This window comes from Mus caroli, unplaced genomic scaffold, assembly GCF_978045245.1.
Source record: "Mus caroli unplaced genomic scaffold, Mus_caroli_1 scaffold_17, whole genome shotgun sequence".
Classification (NCBI taxonomy): Eukaryota; Metazoa; Chordata; class Mammalia; order Rodentia; family Muridae; genus Mus; species Mus caroli.
The window spans coordinates 18,932,596-18,953,849 of record NW_028227272.1 but is presented as its reverse complement, the minus strand read 5'-3'; the positions used below and the strand labels follow the sequence as shown (position 1 = coordinate 18,953,849).

The 21,254-nt window shown below is 45.3% G+C and overlaps 1 protein-coding gene across 1 annotated transcript in view; it reads left to right on the top strand.

Moving 5' to 3' along the window:
- Positions 1-21,254, top strand: part of Igf2bp2 (insulin like growth factor 2 mRNA binding protein 2) — a 104,152-nt gene that overhangs the window by 58,764 nt on the left and 24,134 nt on the right. Inside the window, exons 3-5 of the mRNA XM_021184654.2 lie at positions 15,282-15,330; positions 16,883-16,934; positions 20,378-20,441. Of these exons, the coding sequence (XP_021040313.1) occupies positions 15,282-15,330; positions 16,883-16,934; positions 20,378-20,441 (165 nt within the window). The remainder of the gene's footprint in view (positions 1-15,281; positions 15,331-16,882; positions 16,935-20,377; positions 20,442-21,254) is intronic.

The window sequence follows — 21,254 nt, the reverse complement described above, 5'->3', positions numbered from 1 at the left end:
CCTTGGTGAATTCAAGAGAGCAGCAGAACCTGGTGCAGTAAGAGGGAAGAGGAGATGAACAACAGGAAGGAATCATGGTAGACCGTGGCAGTGCGAGAGAGAGAGAGAGAGAGAGAGAGAGAGAGAGAGAGAGAGAGAGAGAGAGAGAGAGAGAGAGAGAGAGAGAGAGAGGGAGGGAGGGAGGGAGAAGGAAGCAGGAGTAAGCTGAGGTCTGTAAGTATCTCTCATGACATCCTTTCTCCATCATGGCGCCCTGTGCTGTCATGGTCGAGCTCAGAGAGCAACTTGTAGGCATCAGCTCTCTGCTTCCAGTTTGTGGTTTCCAAAGGTCAAACTCAGGAGACTGGGCTCTTGGAGCAATTGAGACGACTCATTGCCCCAGAGAGTTTTCATAGCTCTTTTTTTTTTTTTTTTAAAGATTTATTTATTTATTATATGTAAGTACACTGTAGCTGTCTTCAGACACTCCAGAAGAGGGTGTCAGATCTTGTTAGGATGGTTGTGAGCCACCATGTGATTGCTGGGATTTGAACTCAGGACCTTTGGAAGAGCAGTCGGTGCTCTTAACCGCTAAGCCATCTCTCCAGCCCCCATAGCTCTTTTAGATCACTGTGTGTAGCTGTCTTGATGCTGCACCCAAGCTGACGAATAGTAGTTTCTCTCTCTCTTTTTAAAAGGTTAATGCATTTATTATTTATTTGTTATTATATGTATGCGAATACACTGTTGTTCCCTTCAGACAACACCAGAAGAGGGTATCAGATCCCATTACAGATGGTTGTAAGCCACCGCCATGTGCTTGCTGGGAATTGAACTCAGGACCTCTGGTAGAAGAGTCAGCACTCTTAACTGCTGTGCCATCTCTCCAGCTCCTGTAGTGTCTCTTTTTAGATTTATTTCATGTATACAAGTATCTTACTTGCATGAATGTCTGTGCACCACAAGTGTGCATTGTCTGTGGAGGTCAGAAGACGGCATCAGATCTTCTGGAACTGGACTTATAGGTGGCTTTGAGCCTCTAGAAATGGATCTGCAAGTGACCTAAGAGGTCAGCGAGTGACCCTAACCACTGGGCCTGCTCTCCAACTCCCAAGTGGTAGTTTTCTAAAGGTTCATTTCGGTGTAGTCTTGGAAACCATGTGAACAACTAACTTACCTACCTACTTACCTTTTCCTTCTCATTATGAAAAATTGAACCTAGAGCCTCATATCTGCTAGACAAACACTACACCACAGACCTGTCCCCAGCCCTCTTTATTTTGATGCATAGTCTCACTAAATTGTCTAGCCTGGCCTTGAACTCAACCCTGAAGCCCAGGCAGGACTTGAATTTATGATCCTTCTGCTTCAGTTTCCTGAGTTGCTGGGACTGTACATCTGTGCCACTAAGCTGGCTCCATCTGAATACAATTAAGAAGATTCATGTATTTATTTCTTTTCATTTTTGTGCACACACACACGCATGCATTTATATGCACCACATGAATGTAGGTGCCTAGAGATCAGAGGTCACTGCAGCCCCTAGAACTGGAACTACAAGTGACCCAGCTGGGTCATTTTCAAGAAATGCCTGTCACATTCCCAGTTCTAAGTGTCCGCCATTGCTAGTCTCTGTTAGTGGATCTGGATTTCCAGACAGAAAGTGGCTCCCAGCTTCCAATTGTCCCCACTCTCCGAGCCGTCTTCCCAGTGCTGCAGGGTCTGTGTTCATGCTTTTGTTGCATTGCCTTTTGCTGTGTGTGAATCTGACTCCAGAGTCTACATATTTAAACTTTAATAATGTTGCTGCTTCAACAGCATATGGCCGCAGGACTTTATGGCACGTCATACAGCCCAGTGCCCATGTCTCCAATCAGGTCGTGGCACCTGTAGTTGGATTCACTGTTTATCTGTACAACCTTTGCAAATATCAGCAAGTGGGAAACATTTTGACATCTTGGCATAATGAGGAAATAGTTTTATCCATGTGGACTCCCAAAAGGGTCATGGGGACCCCAGCTCCCTTCAGATTACTTGGAACTGCAGCAATTATTGATGAAAGGTAATTGGTGTCTCTAGAGTGTGAGTTTGAATCTTGCTTCTACTTCCTATTGGCTGGCTGTGACTTTAGGAGGCTGCTTGGCCTTGTTGTTAACACTGCCTGTTACTAACTGGGTGTGATAGTAACAGCCGCTTCCTTGAATGAGTTGACCTGCCCAATAGATAACTTACAAGTGGGTTTAAGTAGCATTCCATACTTAGGTTATTGGCTGCAGAAATGTCCAAAGATCTGCTTGCCATAAGTTGCCTCTTTTCAGCCCTCTAGAATGCTCAAGACATCCATCATCATTACAATTGTTCCCATATAGTGCTCAAATGACCATAAGACACATATTAGCTAAAACCAGACATGCCCCTCCATACAGGCTCCCAGTTGCAGGATATAGCCATTGTTGGTGCCTAACCACCATGCTCATTAGTTAACACTTGACTACTATTGAACTTGTTACTGTTGAGAGATTGCTTTTAACAGAGATTGACCTGTCCAGTGCATGGGCTCTGGAAGCAAGCTTGTCCTGGCATGGCCTCGGCAGCACAGCTACACTTTCCTAGAGCCTGCATTTGCTCTGTCGGAATTGGGACTGCCAGTATTTTCTGAGAGTATTGTAAGTGTTAAACCAAATAGTATACAGTAGGCAGCCAGATGTCTACTGCCTTCCTTATGCCAGCTTTATTTTTCTTAAAGCTCATCTCTTCATTTATATAAAGCCTCTAAATGCTGTTCAAACACTGTTGTCCTTGCTATCCTTTAAAACGGTGTTTAAGAAAAACAGTAAACCGGAAGAATTTTAACATTCTTTTTCCTGGAACTTACAAGGTTTTGTAAAACTGTAACATCCTTTCTTCCACTCTTGCTGGGGACTCAGAGCTGCTCTGTTTGACAGAGCCGCCTCTCTGTTGAGTCTGCTTGTGGGTAAACTGATTGCTATTCTGTCTCTGAGGCCCAGAGACCCTGTCCAGTGTTTCATGCTGTGTCTGCCCACCATGGAGAAGCAGAGTAAGCAGCCTGAAAGGTGTCAGTGTAAGGCCAGCTCCTCTTGCTCAGCCTCATGCCTCCCAAGTGCTCTGGCTTGCTGCTCCTAGAATACCCCTCCTTTCTGGAATTACTTCTCTTGTTCATCTAGTCAGAGTCTACACTTTCCCTTGTCCATATCACTTTGAGTGAATATCTCTCTTCAGAGAATCTCTTTCAAAACTTTTGAAGAATGCTCTTGATCAAAGAGGTTCTTCTCTGACCTTGGATCCCTTCCTCGCCTCTTCAGCTCTCCTCCGCTCTCCTCCCCAGTTCTTTGAATCAGTGTATCAATCGTTTATGCTTTGATGGAGCAACCCTGCTCCCTCTTACTTGACAGTTCCACTGAATGTAGGCACCTGGAGGCCAAGAGTTCTCTTACTATGGTCTCATTTGTTTCTAAGATTTCAGCCAAAAATCATTAGTCAACTTCTGGTCATGCATGTCTGACTTCCTGCTAGGCACTCGGTAGATTATGTAGATCTCATGTGGGCCCAACATGTTTACATGTTTAAGATGATGTCTAAGATCCCCCCCCCCATTTGCTATGATAAAATACTCCAACAAATGTAACTCAAAGGATAAAGGATTTATTCTGACAGTTAGGGAGTAGAGTCCATCATAGGAGGAAGCCAAGTTTGAAACAGCTAGTTACATTGTGTCTGCAGTTAAGTCAAAAGTAGTGAATGCATGCCACTGCTCCATACCCTTCTGTGAGAATAGAACTGAGGAGTGGGGTGAGAGGTAACAGAGTCACAGTGTAACAAATTCAGGTGATGAATCTTTGGAATGGGACTCAAAAGACCAGCAGCATCAAGGTGCAGAGCTGCGCTTATTGTGCAGCCAATCCCAAGCCCCTAAATCCTCAGCCAATCATATCTTGCCACACCATCACTGGGCATCATCACTTGTTTGACTGATGTTTGAAGATGGGGGAAGCAGCCGCCACCCTGACCTCAGCTCCTTTCCCTATTTCACGGGTGTTCCAGGAGCCGAGAGCCATCTTAGGACTCTTAGAAGAGTCTCAGGAGCCTGGGCACCTTGGTCTCCATCCCACTATTTACTTTGAAAGGTTGACTTCCACATCCCCCACACCCTTCTCCTTTTTATACAGTCCAGAATCCTCTGACCGGAGAATGCCTCTGCCTACAGTTAGGATTGATTTTTTTCCCCCCACATCAATTAATGTAGTCAATGCCATGCCTCAAGCTTACCCAGAGACCCATTTCTCAGGTTACTCTAGGCTCTGTCAAGTCATCAATTAGCTTTAACCATCACAAGACCCACTCCTTGTCAATTTCACACACACACACACACACACACACACACACACAAATCATCTCCCATCCCTTGCTCCTATAGGCACATGACTGTGTTATAATGTAAAATAGATTCTGTCCAACTTTAAAAGTCCCCAGTTTTTGAACTCTGAGCTTTTATACATTTAAAAAAAAAATCTGAGTTTCTTTAATCCAACAGAGTAAACATTCTTATTCCAGAAGAGGAAAGTCAGGGTATAGCAACAAATGATCAGACCGAAACCCAGAAGGGCAAACACCAAATCCTTACAGCCCCATGTGTGGCATCTGAGGCTCCTGATAAAACAGAGTAGACTCATAAGGGCTTGAATAGCCCCCCTCTCCCTCTCTGCCATCTGCAGCACACACAGTCTGTCTTTTGAACTAGGTCTACACTATGCCTGGAGCTGTCCTTGACTGATTTCCCACAGTCCTGGCATCTCTGATACCCTAAAGTTTCCACTGTAGGCTTTACCTTCATAACATAAAGTGAGTTCTGAAGGCTCGCTCGCTTGCTTGGAACTCTGACCCTGCCACACACTGCCATGTCTCAGTTGCTCTCCAAAACCGTGGTGTAGGACTCCATGATCCAAGCTGGGTGGTGATGACACACAGCCTTCAATCCCAGCACTCAGAAGGCAAGAGGCAGGTAGATCTCTGTGAGTTCGAAGACAGCTTGGTATACAAGTAAATTCCAGGACAGCCAGGGCTACACAGAGAAACCCTGTCTTGAAAAACAAACAAATAAACAAAAACCCTGTCATGTGCCTCTTAGTCTGGCATCTTCCAAACCTCCCAAACCAGTAGCACATGGCTGACTGCCAGGTTCTGCTGCGAGCTTGAGATAGTGCCTGAGCCCCACGGGCCATAGCTTTGGCTTCTGCATGCTGGCCCCTGGGAAATGCTCTTTGGAGGAATAGGAAATTCAACCCCTCAGCCATAGTCTCCATTCAAGCTTTCTTCAGATATTCTGTGTTTCCACAAGCTGGAGCCTTTGATGCACCTGGTGAGGTATTGTCCTTGGGAAATCTCTGCTGTCCTCCCTCCAGGTGCAGCACAGGCAAATCTGTTCAGCCATGCTGATCTCTTTAGCAATTGCACCTACTTTCTCGGCATTGGCCTGAATGCTGTCCTGTGTGGAGATTCTCTCTACCAAACATACTTGAGTCAATACATTCCTTTTTTTGACTCAAGTTCTCAGGACACCGACAGAATGAAGCCAGATCACCGTAGCCCAGTTCCTGATAGAACTGTTCTTCTGAAACCACATGAGCTGACTGGCCTTCACTGTCTGTCCTTTAAGCAGTCTTGTCTCCTAAATGCTCACCAGAACAGCTCATTAAGCTCTGCTTCTGCAAGACTCACATGAGCATTAACTACTGGGGACCCCCAGAGTGAACCATGCAGAGCCAGGGATCCATGCAAAAGCAAGAGGAATTTGCACGCTGGGGCAGTTCTTCACCAGAAGGAGAGGCAACAACCCCAGGTGGCTTGTTCGGCGAGTTTTTATACAGTTTCCAGGGGTGGAATAGAGCATCAGCAACTAGGCACAGTATGATTTGCGGAACAGTACGCCCTTTAAACTGATTGGTCTTTAGGGAATGAGGTAGTAGGGGCTTCCCATATCTGCCCCTCTGTTTTTCTGAGACATGTAATCAGCCTCTCCCTTCTGGAGGGGAGGGGTGCCTATGTGTTCCATGACCTCTCTCCTCCAGGAGGGGAGGGGTCTTCATATTCTGGGGCCTGGTGGAATTTTCCAAAGGCCCTGAGCTGACCTCTTCACTTACAGCATGCTGGGGCTTTTGTAGCATAAAGCACCAAACTCTGCCATATTTCAGCCACAAAACAATTCCCAGGGCCTCTGCACCACTATGAGGTCAAATTAGTTATTACAGCTACAAAACCCACTCCTGGTGCCAATTTCTGTTTCACTCTTTTTGTTGTCTAGGGAAAAAAATACTCTGACTAAATAAAGCAACTCAACTGAGGAAGAGTTTATTCTGGTTTACAGGGTCAGGGGTACAACCCGTGAGGCAAGGTCACGGTGGCAGGATTTGAAGTAGGTGGTTACATCATCTCAAAATCAAGAAGTGGGAAGCAGTGATGCCAATGCTGCTACTGCCCAGCTGCTTTCTCCATTGTATATACAGCCCAGAATCCCCTGCCCAGGGATGGAAGGGTCTTATCTGCAGTTAGCATGGATCTTCTCAGCTCAATTGATGTATCAAGATAATGCCTCACAGGCATGTCAAGATTCTTATCTCACAGGTGAATCTAAGTTCTGTCAAGCTGAGAATTAATTATCACAGGTGGGAACCATGATCCCGAGGTGGTGGGGGAGGCAGAGTCACCATCCCAGGAAACAAACTCCAGAGTATGGATCTAAAGTATTATGCTGTAGCAAGTATTTTTATATGGCCTTTGGACTGATGGAAAATCAACATAAGCTCTGGAGTAGTCAATGATCCCACTGTCTCTATGTGGGGGTGCCAGCTGCCAGCACACAGGGGACTTCCATAAGGATGGGGGGGGGACTGAAGGAAGGAGGGAGCAGCCACCACCCTACTCTGGGCCCATTCTAAGGCTGCATGCCAGAGGACATGGACACTCACACTATTAGGGCTGTGTGGAAGCCTCCTTCACTGTCCTCAGGCCCCACCAAGGGGCCACAGCACCCACAATCACAGGTAGAATTCACTTTCTTTCTCCACTCATTTTTAGCAAGAAACTCCCTTCTGAGTATGTCTAGTTCTTTCCATTTTGTCAGTTCAGGTCTTGGAGTGATTTGAATATCTTACTTTTCCTTGCCCTCAGAATCAAATGCATACACCATAAACTGCTCACTACTGGGGTGTTCAGAATTTGCATCACACGGGACCAATGGTTTCCTGTAACTGTGCTCACCTCGCCTCCAGAGACCACACTCAGATTAACCTCCTGGAATCCTCCAGCTTGCTTTCAATTACTCCCCCAAATTTTAAGGATCCTCCATTGCCTTAAAATAGTCTGTATCTACTTGTAGAATCTATGGTTGTGTAGGACCCCAAGAAGGAGCCCCCCACTCAAGTCTCGGGATGCAGGGTTACCCAAAGAAACACAAGAGACCTCCTTGATGCAAAAGCACGAGGTAGTTTTAATGGCGGAGCTCCGGGTCAATACGTTATCTCGCGCAGGAGACAGCGGAATCGACCCTGAGACTCAAAAACTCAGGGTTTTTATAGGGTATGGTTTAGGGGCTAGGAAGAATTGGCGTGGTTGCACATGATTGGCCCATTCAAACATCAGCAACATGACTATGAGTCAGCAGAGTAGTAAGTACAGGCCGGGGCAAATAAGGATTCTAAGGCAGGGGACTTCTCTGAGTTGACAATGCATCTGGTTAATGTTTCAGCTTTTAATTATGCTCCCTATAGAAAGGGGGGTGAGCAGGAGGCACCGGGCTGCCAGATGGTCAATGAGTCAGCCAAGATAGTCAGAACAAGTTCCTGCATTCCTTCCCTTATCTTTAGGACCAGGTGACCTAGCTTCAAGACGGACTCAGGAATGCCCACTCGGGAATGCCCGGGCTATTTGACATACATTACATGAATCACAGGTCTCAAGTTTTATTTCCTTTCAGTTGCATAGCAAGCCCAAATTAGCCCAAATATAAACTCTGTATATGTACAGATTCTGTGGGTCAAGAATGGTGTAGTAAGTGCTGGGCGTGGTGGCGCACGCCTTTGATCCCAGCACTCAGGAGGCAGAGGAAGGAAGATTTCTGAGTTCGAGGCCAGCCTGGTCTACAGAGTGAGTTCCAGGACAGCCAGGGCTATACAGAGAAACCCTGTCTCAAAAAAAAAAAAAAAAATAAAAAAATAAAAAATAAAATAAATAAATAAATAAATAAATCAACATGCTATTTTCATTGCTATAATAGATACCCAATTTGGGTCTGTAGCAGCTGGGTTCTAGTGAGAACTTCAGCACATGTGAATGGTATTGAAGGGAGTTGCACCACCGACCATGTGATTATGTTTTGAAAAAGGAGTGTATGAGCTGAGCTGCCAAAGTTGTCACAAGGCAATGCCTCACTTCCCCAGTTACCCAAGGACCTTCTACTGGGCCTCACTTCCAAAGGTTCCCTTGCCTCTGTGTAAGTGTGTGCTCTGCCTCCCACTCTGTTGGACCAGTCTGTAATCATAAGAGATCCCTGGAGATTCCCAAACCACAGCATCCTCTGAGATGCCAGAGATGGTCTTTGATGGGTATCTCCCCCTGGCCTTCAAGATGTGCTGCTTGCTTTTTCTTTCATGTGTTGCCTTGATAACAGACTGCTCTTGCATTTTCTCTGTGGCCAAGGCTAGCCTCGGATGTGGGGTCTTTCTCCCTTGGGTTCCGGAGAGCTGAGATTACAGGAGTTTGCCCCTCCTCACTCCCTCCCTCCCTGAGAGATCCCTTTGTAGCTCATTATAATAAAGAGCCTTTAAACCGGTCTCCTCCCTTTTCTTCTGGAGCACATTTCCCATGCATCCTGGGTTTTTGCTGGTCTTTCCCCAGATCTCTCCCTTGTGTGACAGGGGAAACTCAGAGAACTAAGCACAGGGACAGAGTGCTTCCTCCACGTGGCCGTGCCACAGCGAAGGTGGCCCACCAATGGTTAGCACAGGCCCACCCCAGCTTTCCCTGGCTGCCCTTTGCCTTTACTGAGAGTCTGTTACGTCGTCAGGATATTACACTGGGTTGCATGTAGCCCACAGGCTACCCTTTGGACAACCTGAAAGCACTGGTAGGTACTCAGTGGTATTTGTTACATGGATTGGCAACACTTTTAGTTAAAACTTGAAGGTCATCTGTTCTGCAAAATCAATCACAGTGCCGTTAGCCTCCGGTAGGAATATTGGTGATTGGATTGTTCAGGACACCAACCCACAGTGTGGTGAGATGGAACCTCTTCACTAGACACGATCTGATTGGCTGATGAGAGGAGCTCACAAGGCGGAGTAATGGTTTGCTTTGCATGGCCTTCCTGCTGCCTTGGGGGTTAGGACTCCTTTGAGAATTTAAGTCATATGCCGTCATGACTACAATGAAAAAGCCTGAGGGCGTAGTTTCTTCTTTGGGGGTAAAATGGTATTGGCTCATTGTTTATAATGTGGAATTGGGAGAAAGGGGCTTGTTTAAAATAGCCACTGTCATCAACAAAATGGAGTGTCACCTCTTGGCAGCAGGTGCTCCCAAGGCTGCAGACAGCTGAACACCATTATGGTCTTGCCTTCTGGGCTGAGGAAAGGTGAGAAGAAAACAGAGTTGGTGCAGGGCAGATCCAGGGATGGCATAGAGAAATCCCTGGGTCCGGTGCTGATGATGTGTGCTTCCTGTGACTGGTGAACTCGTCCAGGTGCACAGTAGGCCATCCTCATACACTCAGATTAGAACTTTGGTTCTTTATGGTTTTTATCTGAACTCACTGCCGTATGCAAATATTTGTTTGTATCCTGATTAGTCGTAATTGTAGATTTGAAATCAGAGCCCACATAAAGGTCACTTTTCTAGAAATCACTCTTCTAGAAACAGGTTTTGTTAAGTGGAAACTTCATCACACGTGATGGTACATACTTGTAATCCCAGCACTCAGGAAGCTGAGGCAGGAGGATCATGACTTTGAGCCAATCCCAGGCAACATAGTTAGTTCAAGACTAGCCTGATCTACATTCATTCCAAAACCGTCTCAGACAGCACCCACCACCACCACCACACTACAGGACTTCATCACAGCAGAAAGAGAGAGGCTAGATGGGATGGTGTCTTTCTTCCCCTGTGTTTCAACCCTGGACAACCAAAGCAAGCGTGCATCTTTGGGATGTACAAAGACAGATGCAGTCTTTATATCAAATGCCTGATGGGCCTGAATTCAAATGCATGCTGCCTTTCAGGCAATGCACGAATGCCCTTACTTACCCTTATCTGGGGGCTCTCGGAATTAGTCCCACGTATATCTGGGGGAGGTTTTCAAAATTGATCTTGGCCCATGAAGCATGACAAGGCCTGTCAAAACTAAAGCAGGTGATTTCCCACGTGTCCCCACCTATAGGGACGTTTCTGGTATAACCCTTCCCGTAGGAGAGTTTGGTGAAAATCTCCAGTGAGGTCGATGTCCAGAGGAAAAGCTATGCTTTATTTCTAAAACCTGTTATTAAAAGGGATACACACTACACAGGATCTAATGAAACAAAGTACATACTTGAAATACAAAATTTTGTTGTTGAATTGACAATGCCAATGTGGTGTCTTAAGAGCAAATATTTAAATATAGAAAGCAAAAGCCCTATCACTCCCTAGCTGAGACTTAGTTAAGGAACTCGGGTCTTGACGTTGATAGCAGCGTCCGGGAGTGGTCCGACCTCAGTGAGATGCACAGAACCATTGAGATTAACAGCAGTTTGTAGTTTGGGGAGACCTACCTGCTAAAAACTGAGGGATGCTTTCTCTGTGTCTTTGAGACTTTATTAGTCTGCATCCTGTTAAACTACTCAAGGGGCAGTGGAGAGAGTATCAGCCCACAGAGAAGATGGGAAAGCTAAAGCTTTTGCACTTTATAAAGTATGAGTAGAGGAGAGCGATGGGACGTGGTGTCTATAGGAAACTGTGTCTGGAGCTTCAGAGGACTGCTGGCATTTTCGTGTGCAGGTATCCCCGCCTCCTAATCTCCCCCTCCTCCTCCTTGTCTTAATGCTTTGGTCTGAGAGTTTATGCTGTGCCCACCTCCACCAAGGCCCTAAGTTGAAATCCTGACCCTCGCAGTAATGGTTCAGAATGATGATGCCCCTGCGACTCTTTGCTACACAGTGACTCGGCAAAGGACCCACGCTGAAGGCTGGCCTCGCAACTGTATGCCAGCCACCCAGTCCACAGTGCTTTGTTACCACACAGACGAGACACTTCTGCTTACTGTTTTGTTCCGTCCAGTCGTGGCTTTCAGGAGTTCTGTCTGATATGCAGATGTGAGTTGTAAGCTATTGGGGCCTTACGTCTACAGAGTAAGGGGTCACTGACAGTGGTCTGCCAAGGGATCCCTGTGATATCTAACTTAGTCATTGTATGATTTGTCCATGGCATTGCGCCTGCTCACCACGTAGGAGTGCATGTGTTAGTGCCAAACTGTAATTGATCTAGGTTCGGGGTGGGACTCAGCTCTTGTCAGGGATCTTGTCTCCTGTAATAGGTCAGATGATCACAGAAGTTTTAAAGAGAACTTTCAAAACTAAGGAATGGGAAACATTTAAGAAATGATCAATCGCCGGGCGGTGGTGGCACACGCCTTTAATCCCAGCACTTGGGAGGCAGAGGCAGGCGGATTTCTGAGTTCGAGGCCAGCCTGGTCTACAAAGTGAGTTCCAGGACAGCCAGGGCTATACAGAGAAACCCTGTCTCGAAAAACCAAAAAAAAAAAAAAAAAAAAAAAGAAATGATCAATCATGCTGAGTTTGTGAGATGCGCAAAACCTGTCTAGGTGACTGGAGCAGGTGAGCTTGCCTGAGCCCTACAGTCAGTCAGCACACCTGCCCTACTGTGCAGACAGTAGGTTTTCCAAACTGCTCTAATTTCCCCCCAAGATGAGGACCCCATGTCACCTGATGGATCTCAGAGTTGCTATAGAAACAAGTAGGACCTAGTTGGGTAGAATTTCTCATTGAATCCCACAAGATGCTCTTGGCTTCCTCTGCTTCTCTGTAGCTCTACAGTTTCCCTGGGGATCCCTGAGCCTACATTTAAAATGGAACCTGGGATGCAATGACCTAGGTTCTACAATTCATGTTAACTCGTTCTCAACTGAAATAGCTGGCCCAGTATGATCAAAGCTTTTAACAAATTCTATCAGGAGAAAATAAATTTCCCAGTTCTTGGTATCTGTCATCGACATTTATTTCATCTGAAATTCACCTAGTTGCACCTTTTATCACCTTTGGGAATCTAGAGTACAGAAATAATGGCATTCATAGAGAATCCCCTGAGACATCCTTGTGCGGAGTCATGTATGTGTATTTTGAATCTACAAGGGTGCCGTGATTACAGTTGATCAGGATGCAAAGTCAGCCATCTGATGATCCCAGGACTGGACTGCCCTTGTCCTGGTGTGGAAGTGGCCCTCCTGCCCTGCCCTACTGCAAGCAGTTGACTTACATTTGAGTCTGAAATTCCTGGGTTTTAAAGCCATAGGAAAAGTGACTGTAGTTTTATTAAGGGCACCATTTGCTAATTTAAGGTCCTACTCTGCTTTCAGTTAAAACAAAAGCGGGGAAAGGTCCCACTGCAGCCTTCACTCTTGCTCTCAGAGTGAAGGTGTGGGTGGGACGATCGGTCTGCAACCTAAACTACAGGTGTAGAATGGGGGGGCGGCATTAGTCAGCAAAGTGTTTGCCTTTCAGGAGTTATATTGATTGCAGCCTGCTTATCAAAGACTTTTTAACAGCTGACGTGTAAGCAAATACTTAACAATATTTGCCTTTTGTGGTCGGAGTTACTTCAGGATGACCTTTTTTCTACCTCCATCCATTTACCTGTGACTTTCCTGATTTCAATTTAAAAGCTGAGTCATATTTTGTTGTGTAAGTGTACTACACTTTCTTTATCCATTCATCACCAGATTCAGTTTCTGGCTATTATGAACACAGTGTGCACCGTGAGAAAGTGTCTTCTATAGTAGAATGTAGAGTCCTTTGTATCCCCAAATAAGGGTTTGTACATTATAGGTTTTTTCCTAAGAAAGTTCTGGGGCTGGTGTTGAGTCTCAGTGGCCGAGTGCACAGGCTGCTCTTGCAAGTTCAGGTCCTATAACACCCTTGTTGTTTGGCTCACAACCACCTGTGACTTCAGTTTCAAGGGTTCTGATTCTGACCTTTGTGGGCACCCACACATAGTGTACATACCCCCACACACATACATATACACATATAATTAAAGATAATTTACAAAACCGGCATTAGCTTCATTAGTAGTTGGATTTTATATTTATGTTATAGCAGTCAATATTTATATTTGGAAATAACATTTTTTCCCTTTAGAAATATTCTATTTTCTTGAAAAATTTGATGACTTTTTCTACAGATGAGTTTGGTAACAGCTTATGCAGGGAATTTCTATGTAGCCACCATAGGCATGCCTCTATTAAAAACTATGGCTGACAAGTGAGAGACTAGTCTTCCAGCACAGAGACAGAAAGGAGCTCGAGTCTTTTGCTTCTTTTTCTATCCTGGCACAAGACACGAGGTGCTTTGTCCTGGTCATTAATGAAGCATATTCACACTATAAAAGTTACACAACAGCCTGACCTGGGGGAGTAGGCCTTGAATCCCAGCACTCAAGAGGCAGAGACAAGCAGACCTCCATGAGTTTGAGGTCAGCCTTGTCTCCAAAGAGTGTTTCAGGACAGCCAGGGCTACATAGAGAAACCGTGTCTCAAACACCCTCCATATATTACCTAGCAGTTTGAACATGTGATCTTACCACAGCCAGCAAATGGCCTGTCTTCTGAGGCCATGTCAAACCCTGGGAAGAAGACCCATCCATGTCCAGAGGGTCAAGGCCACTGCTGTCTGAGGGAACGGCACCTCCAGCAGTACTTTCTCATCCCTGCATGTGCATGGAGGGAGTGAGACCCCACCTCACTGGTTTCCCTATTCGGTATTCTCTGTTTCTCCCCCTTCTCTGCTTAAATCACAGCATTTTCCTGAGGCCTTGCCTGGGTTGAAGCCATGGGGGAGTGTGTAACTGTGTATAGCCACTGTTTGTGTAATACTGGCACAAGAAAGAAGGGGAAAGGAATGGGGGTCCACTGTGAACACCACATCTCTTCTCTAGCGTTCCCCCAAATGAGTGCTTGCACCTCTGCACTAATGGGCTTTCTCAGGGTTTAACATTCTTTCAGAAGATAGAAATGAAAAGACCATGCTTGCTTGCTTCCCAGGCTGTCCGTGAGTTATGATCCTTCTGCCTCATGAGTGTTAGTGTAAGAAACCTGGATCCCCATGCCCGGCTTGTTTTTTCGTTTTTGTTTTTTTTGTTGTTGTTGTTTTTTGTTTTTTGTTTTTTCATTAAAATCCAGAAGATACTGGAATCATTTAGAGCCATCAGACTAGCAGGATGTCCTAATAAAGGCATCTAAAGAATAAAACGGAATGAAAGGTCTAAATGACTGTGATAAGGAAAGTGGGTGGGTAGGAAGCTTTCTGTCTAAGATGGGAAGATTATGGAGTCAGTGTGGAGATTGTGAGGTGTATTTGGAGGAGACATAAGCTTGTGTTTACAGAGAGCTAGAGGACACAAGTGTTGGCTTCTGCGGGGATCGGGAGGTGGGAGATTTTTTATGCTGTTTTAATATTGAATTATGAAAAATCACCTACCAGAAATAAAAATTTAAATGAAAGTCGGGCGTGGTGGCGCACGCCTTTAATCCCAGCACTTGGGAGGCAGAGGCAGGCGGATTTCTGAGTTCGAGGCCAGCCTGGTCTACAAAGTGAGTTCCAGGACAGCCAGGGCTACACAGAAAAACCCTGTCTCAAAAAACAAAACAAACAAAAAAAAATTAAATGAAAATTGAAACAAAGCCTGGTTTGGTTTAAGCCCACAGCATTTGTGACTTTACCAGGTGTCCTTGAGCCTAGGAAAGGGTCAGCTGCCAGCTTACATATATATTTGAGAGAATGATCATAGCTTCTAACTACTTTGGTAGGAAGTTGGAAATTTAAGGCTGTATTTAACTCGTAGTTTCTTTAACTTGTTATTCTTTCTGGATTTTTTGGTGCCTGCTGTTTACAGTAGGAAGGTCTGCGTATGCTTTGGTAGCTACAGTTGGCCAGTGAACTTGATTATGATCTCACATCTGAGGCTTTGTTATTTGCTGAAGTTTGAGTGTGTGGAGAAAAAATCCTAGACTGCTCTTGTCTTTACAGGAGCAGAAGAATCCAGATTCGGAACATCCCGCCTCACCTGCAGTGGGAGGTAAGCCTGGGCGCACGTGCTTCCCTGACCCGCCTTTCTTTTACTCTAGAAATTAAAGGCCTTCAGACTCCCCTCACCCCCCAAACCTCTGGGTCACAGGGTACATGAAGTGAGTTAAAGGTTCTATCTGTCCCTCCCTGGCCCAGTGCACTCTGACCCCTCACAGTTGGCTCCCTCAGGTACCCGGCCACCTAGTACCAGCACACCTAGTACCAGCACACTGAGTACCAGCACACCAGCCAGGAGACAACGAGTGAGCCTTTTGTGATTCTCACCATGTGGTTTGATGACCAGATTTTTATCTTTTACCATTCTGATTGGTTGAGGCCTGTAGAAACAAAGTTGTTTGTTAGAGTACATTTTTTGTTTTGTTTTGTTTTGTTTTGAGTTAGTTGCTATGAGTAAAGTTAAGATATATTTTCAGAGCACTAAAAGTTTTGAGATTGCTATCTTAATATAAAATACAGTAGAATTTAAAGAGTGGCCTCACTGTTAAGAACAAACTGCCCTGGCCCACAAGAAACCAAGAGGGAGAGGGAGAGAAGGGAGGGAGACAAAGACAAGAAAGAAGAAAAAGGACCAAGCTGGAGAGTTGGCTCTTTTTGGAGGACTCAAGTTCAATTTCCAGTGGTCATATTAGGCAGCTTTCAATTACCTATAACCCCAGATCCAATACTTCTGGCCTTTTCAGACACCTGTCCTTTTGTGTGTGTCCTCATGTAAACACACATGCACATATATACACATGTGCACACACCCACCACTCTTGAAATACAAAATAGCCAGGCATAGTGCTGTATGACTTTAATTCTAGCTCTTAGGAGACTGAGGCAGGCAGATCTCTTGAGTCTGAGGCTAGCCTGATCTACATAGGGATTTCCAGGGCAGCCAGAACTTCTGACAGCCAGACCCTGTCTCAAAAATAAATCTTAAAAAGAACAAACTTTTAAAAAGATGTATCATTTTTATGTGTACTTATGTGTGCCAGTGTGGGTCTCCGTACAGTGCTTTAGTGCAGGGGCACAGGAGACGTTACAGGTCGTGAGCTGCCAGGCGGCTGTTAGGAGGAAACTCAGAACCTCTGCAGGAGCAGTGTGTCCTCCTTACTGCTATCTCTCCATCCTCAAGATGTTACTTGGAAGATAAGGGGATCCTGGGGGCAGCTGAAGGAAGTAGGAGCTTTGTCCTCTCTTCTACTTCTCATTTCAGCAGCTTGGTTCTGGTTATCTTAGGATAATAGCTGTTCATTTACCAAGACTCCAACATTATGGTATCACCTTAGTGAATAGAGAATCAGAGGAGAAAGAAAGAAAGAAAGAAAGAAAGAAAGAAAGAAAGAAAGAAAGAAAGAAAGAAAGAAAGAAAAGAGAGGAAAAGAAAGGAAAGGAAATGAAGAAAGAGTGCGTGCCCTGGGTCCTCAGATTCCTTGAGTTCCATTTTTTATGGAGGACCTGAGGTGCCGCCTTAGTTACATTCCTCCTGTAGTTGTTTCTCTTACAGAGGGAAACAGATGTTGGTTTTTGTGACCCTTTTTCTTCCTGTATCTTTCCAGGTGTTGGATGGGCTGTTGGCTGAGTATGGGACAGTGGAGAACGTGGAGCAAGGTAAGAAGTGAAGAGTTAGCCCTGAGTGAGTAGAGTAGCCTCCTGAACCTCAAGGACCTTGTCTGCTGTTTCTTTCAGGTTGGGATGGTGGGGAGAAGTAGTAAGTCCCACACCTCTCAAGTGTGCTTGCTTCCTCTAGTGTATTTATCCACTGTCAGAGGCAGCTGTCTGTCGGTCCTGTATTCTGTATATCTGTATAGTTTATTGTTCGAGGAGTATTATTTCAGAGTCCCTCTGTGTAGTCCCGGTTGACCTGAACTCCTTATAGACCAGGCTAGCCTCAAACTCACAGATACCCACCTGCCTCTTGACTCCAAAAGCTAGGATTAAAGGTGTGGCCACCACCTCAGGCTTACTAAACTGCAGTGCCGGACAGACAGTTGGAATGGGGCAAGCTTACTGCGTCTGAGAATAGCTGAGTTTTCACTGCTGCCCCTTAGCTAGCTGGGGCTCACCAGGAGGTGGGAATACAGCCTAGCGTCTGTTTCCTGTGAGGTGTGACCTCCACACCGAGATTCCTGTTACACTTATGAAAGTGCAGGTTCCTAAGCTTCACCACATACCTCTGGAAACTGGGGGTCGCAGGGGAAAGTGCTTCATTCCTCATGAATGAAGAATCTGAGTGGTTTTGTGTGCACTCAGATCTGAGACCCACCATCATAGGAACATCGCCGCATATGCCAGGAAACACTTCCTTTTCCGGTAAAGCCTGAAGCACTGATGTGTTAAGGAGGCCAAAGGCACCTGAAGCTGCTTGGATGTAGCTCTTTAGGCCTCCTAGGAAGGTAGATCTTAAGATCCTAACAATGAAAACAGCAAAGAACAGTAAAGATAATTTTTGCATTGGTCCTGGCCGGCTCTTCAAGACCTTGATCCTGTGAGCTCAGCTTCACCAACGAACCTTACTGACTCGGTTTCCACTTGTATAAAATGACCAGAATTTCTCCCCTTCCTGTACCATCAAATGGTCACACCATTCAGTGCGAAGACGTTTATGTATTTTGTACACAATCATAAGGGATCATAAAGTCTCCAGGAAAAGATCATACAGAGTCCCATGGCTGACCAATGGTCCAGTCTGACCAGGTAGTTAGCATGTTTTGAAGCAGCACTTCTTGGGTGGCCTCCCCTCTGCAATTGGTAAGAACTTTACTGTTTCTTCATGCTGCCTGCCCCTGCTCAGAGTTGAAAGAAAAGCACTTAGAAGAAAACATGTTTTCTTAAAAAGTTTTCATTTAATGAACGGAAGACATTCTAGGGGACAGAGTGGGCAAGATGGCTTTACAGGTACAAACTTGAAAACAGTTTTAAAAGCAGCCTCAGTAGCTGGTCTGGATGTGGTGGCGCATGCCTGGAATTCCAGTCTGGGGGAGGTGGGGCTGGAGTAGCAGCTGGAAATCAATTCAGGCTAGTGCTACCTGAGGAGGGCACCGGGACAGCACTGGAGGCAGCTCGGCTGCCAGCGCCTCAAGCCACAGAGCAGACTATTGAGATGTTCTTTTGTCCCCAACTTTGTGGGTGATTTCTAACCCAGGAGAACCGAGCAGTGGAGTCTTAGGAACATGAATTTAGTAAGCAGTGAAGTAAATTACTTAAGTGGAGCTCAGCTTGCTCTAGCTAGAATCAAAGGACCGTGTGACTCAGAAGATGATCTTCTTTGAAGAACAAAGACTATTAGTGAGAAGTGAGGGCAAAATTAAGACTGGGATGTCTAGTGGATGTCTTTTTTTTTTGGGAGTCTGAGTCTACAGCCTTCTTTGTCAGTGTAGAAGGCTACAGATAGTCAACCCCTGAGATTGGTCTGACACTGACACTGAGTGAGGACAGCCATGTATCTATCACAAGGCCCCGTTTTGCACGATGCCGTGGGCATCCCTGAATAAGCATCTTCAGAAAGCACTGGCATGCTCCTGGGCAGAGGCCAGGACTGGGATCAATGCCAGTGGTATGTAGATCACTGCTCAGTTACTGCTGATGACTGGGTAAGTCCTACCTGTCCCCCCTACCACCTCCCCAAGGCTGAAGCCGTTTTGAGATTACTGGGCAAAATGTTTTTAATGCCAGAGTCTTTTAACATTTAGGGGTTGCCAAATTCCTTTAAGAAACTGAGTCCCATTTCTTTACCTTTTAGTGATGGATGTAGCAAGTAGAATGGTCACAGAACTAAAAGTTTAAGAATGAATAATTTGTGTGCATGGGTGTGCATTGTTGGTTTTTCCACATGTATGTCTATGCAAGCATGTTGAATCCTCTGGAACTGGATGTGAACAGTTCCAGTTGTGAGCTGCCGTGTGGGTGCTGGGAATTGAGTCCAGGTCCTCTAAAAGAGCAGCCAGTGCTCTTAACCACTGCTACTTTGAAAGTCAGCTTTATTGTGATTTTCTGGAATTATCTTTAATGCTATTAACTTTAAATATCCTAAAGTCATATCTTGAAGAGTGGATCTGATTGTCATTCCTGCTTTTTGTGAAAACATATTTTTCATTTAGGTGTTTTGGGTTAAAGCAGGCTTTATCAATCAAGCCATGTATGCGTGTGTGTCTGTGTGTGTGTTTACAGATAGGACCTACCTATGTAGCCCAGGCTTACTATACTACCTGGATGGATAGATGGATGGATGGATGGATGGATGGATGGATGGATGATAGATGGGATAGATATATAGATGGATAGATATAGATATATATTGCATGCCACAGATATATTTTATAAATGATTGACTTTTCTTATCATATATAATATACATAAATATGTGATATGTGCGCACGCACGCGCACACACACACACAAAGGATGTCTTTACTAGAAGACTCAAGCCCAGCCATTTTTGGAAGTCTGGGTCTTCAGCCTTCTCTGTAGCTCTAGAAAGCGGAATATAGGAAACATTCTGTGTGTTTTGAGTTAACAATTAAAATTAATAATAATAAATAGGTCTAGAAAAACAGTTTCTTTGTTTATTTTCATAGTGTCATATTCTCCCACCCATTTTTCCTCTTTAGTTTTAACCTAAGGAAGTAAATTCAGAAGAATACAGATCAAATAGTGTTTACAACAGAGGTGACTCCGCAGCACTTAGGATGACAGTGCTGGACACAGCACATTCCCAAGGGGCTAACGACGAGGCGGTCCATGCTCTGTTTCCTTCCTGCAACTCTATGTGACTATTAAAAGTGAAAATACATAAGTACACAGAGACAATCCACATGCACATGCTTGCTCCGTACTTACAGGAGATGTGAAGTAGAGGGCAGCATATTATATATGCAGCTGATTACAGAGTGTTCCACGCATTGATTTACAAGTCCTACAGGTACACACTAATAGACACAGAGACGCAAGTAACTACAGTTAAGATGATGCAGTGTTTTGCAGTTCCCATCCTTCCTTGGTCCCGGGGATGAGAGCTGCTTTTAAATAATGATATGGCTGTTTCTTTTCTCCTAGTCAACACAGATACAGAAACTGCCGTTGTCAACGTCACCTACATGACAAGAGAAGAGGCAAAGCTGTAAGTGTGTTGGTTTCATTCCCTTGCAGGGCTATTGGGGTTTGTCTTTGGTGTCCTTTGAATGTGGCATCTGGAAGCCTTTCCCGAGAAAGCCAGTCCGCGTCCTCTCGGACAGGCCTGAACAACTCCGAGGGGTTCTTGCTGCTTTTGGTGTGTCAGTACAACCCCATGGAGCTCACACCAGGCTGTTGGTGATTGTAACAGAGACTGCCTTGAACGGTGCTGAGCCTTGGCATCAGCAAAGTCAGGAACCGTGTCAGGAAGGGAGGACCAGCCTTATGCTGCTGAACCTGAAGGCTCTGCTTTGACAAACTTTATGAGGCCTTTTTTACCTGGAGCATGCTCTGTTCTCCATGAGGGGTGTGCACAGCTTTCCATCCACCCTCACTGATGGAGAATAAAACAACCGTTTTCCTAAGTGTGATATGAGGACTCACCTCCGTGACAACAGCGGGCTTAGTTATGTGGAAGTGTCCCACCCACGTGCCTGGCTTGGACTCTCTACTCTCATTCATGACTCTGAGGCTCCAGTAATGATTAATTTTGGGTTTACTATTAGTAGGTTGGGAGTACGTTTTTTAAAGTAATGGCAAAAGCCAAGTTTCTTTTGTTTTTTTATCTTTTGGGCTTTTATTTATTTGGGGGGGCGGTTGGGAGAGGATGAGGTGTACCATCATGCCTAGCTCAGAAGGTTCTTCCGGTAGGAGGTCCTTGAAGTGCCTCATGGGCAGTGTAACTTAGAAGTATGACAGGTGTCCGTACTTCATGGCTGTGGAATAGCCCATACCCAACCCTGAAGTAATAACCTCACTG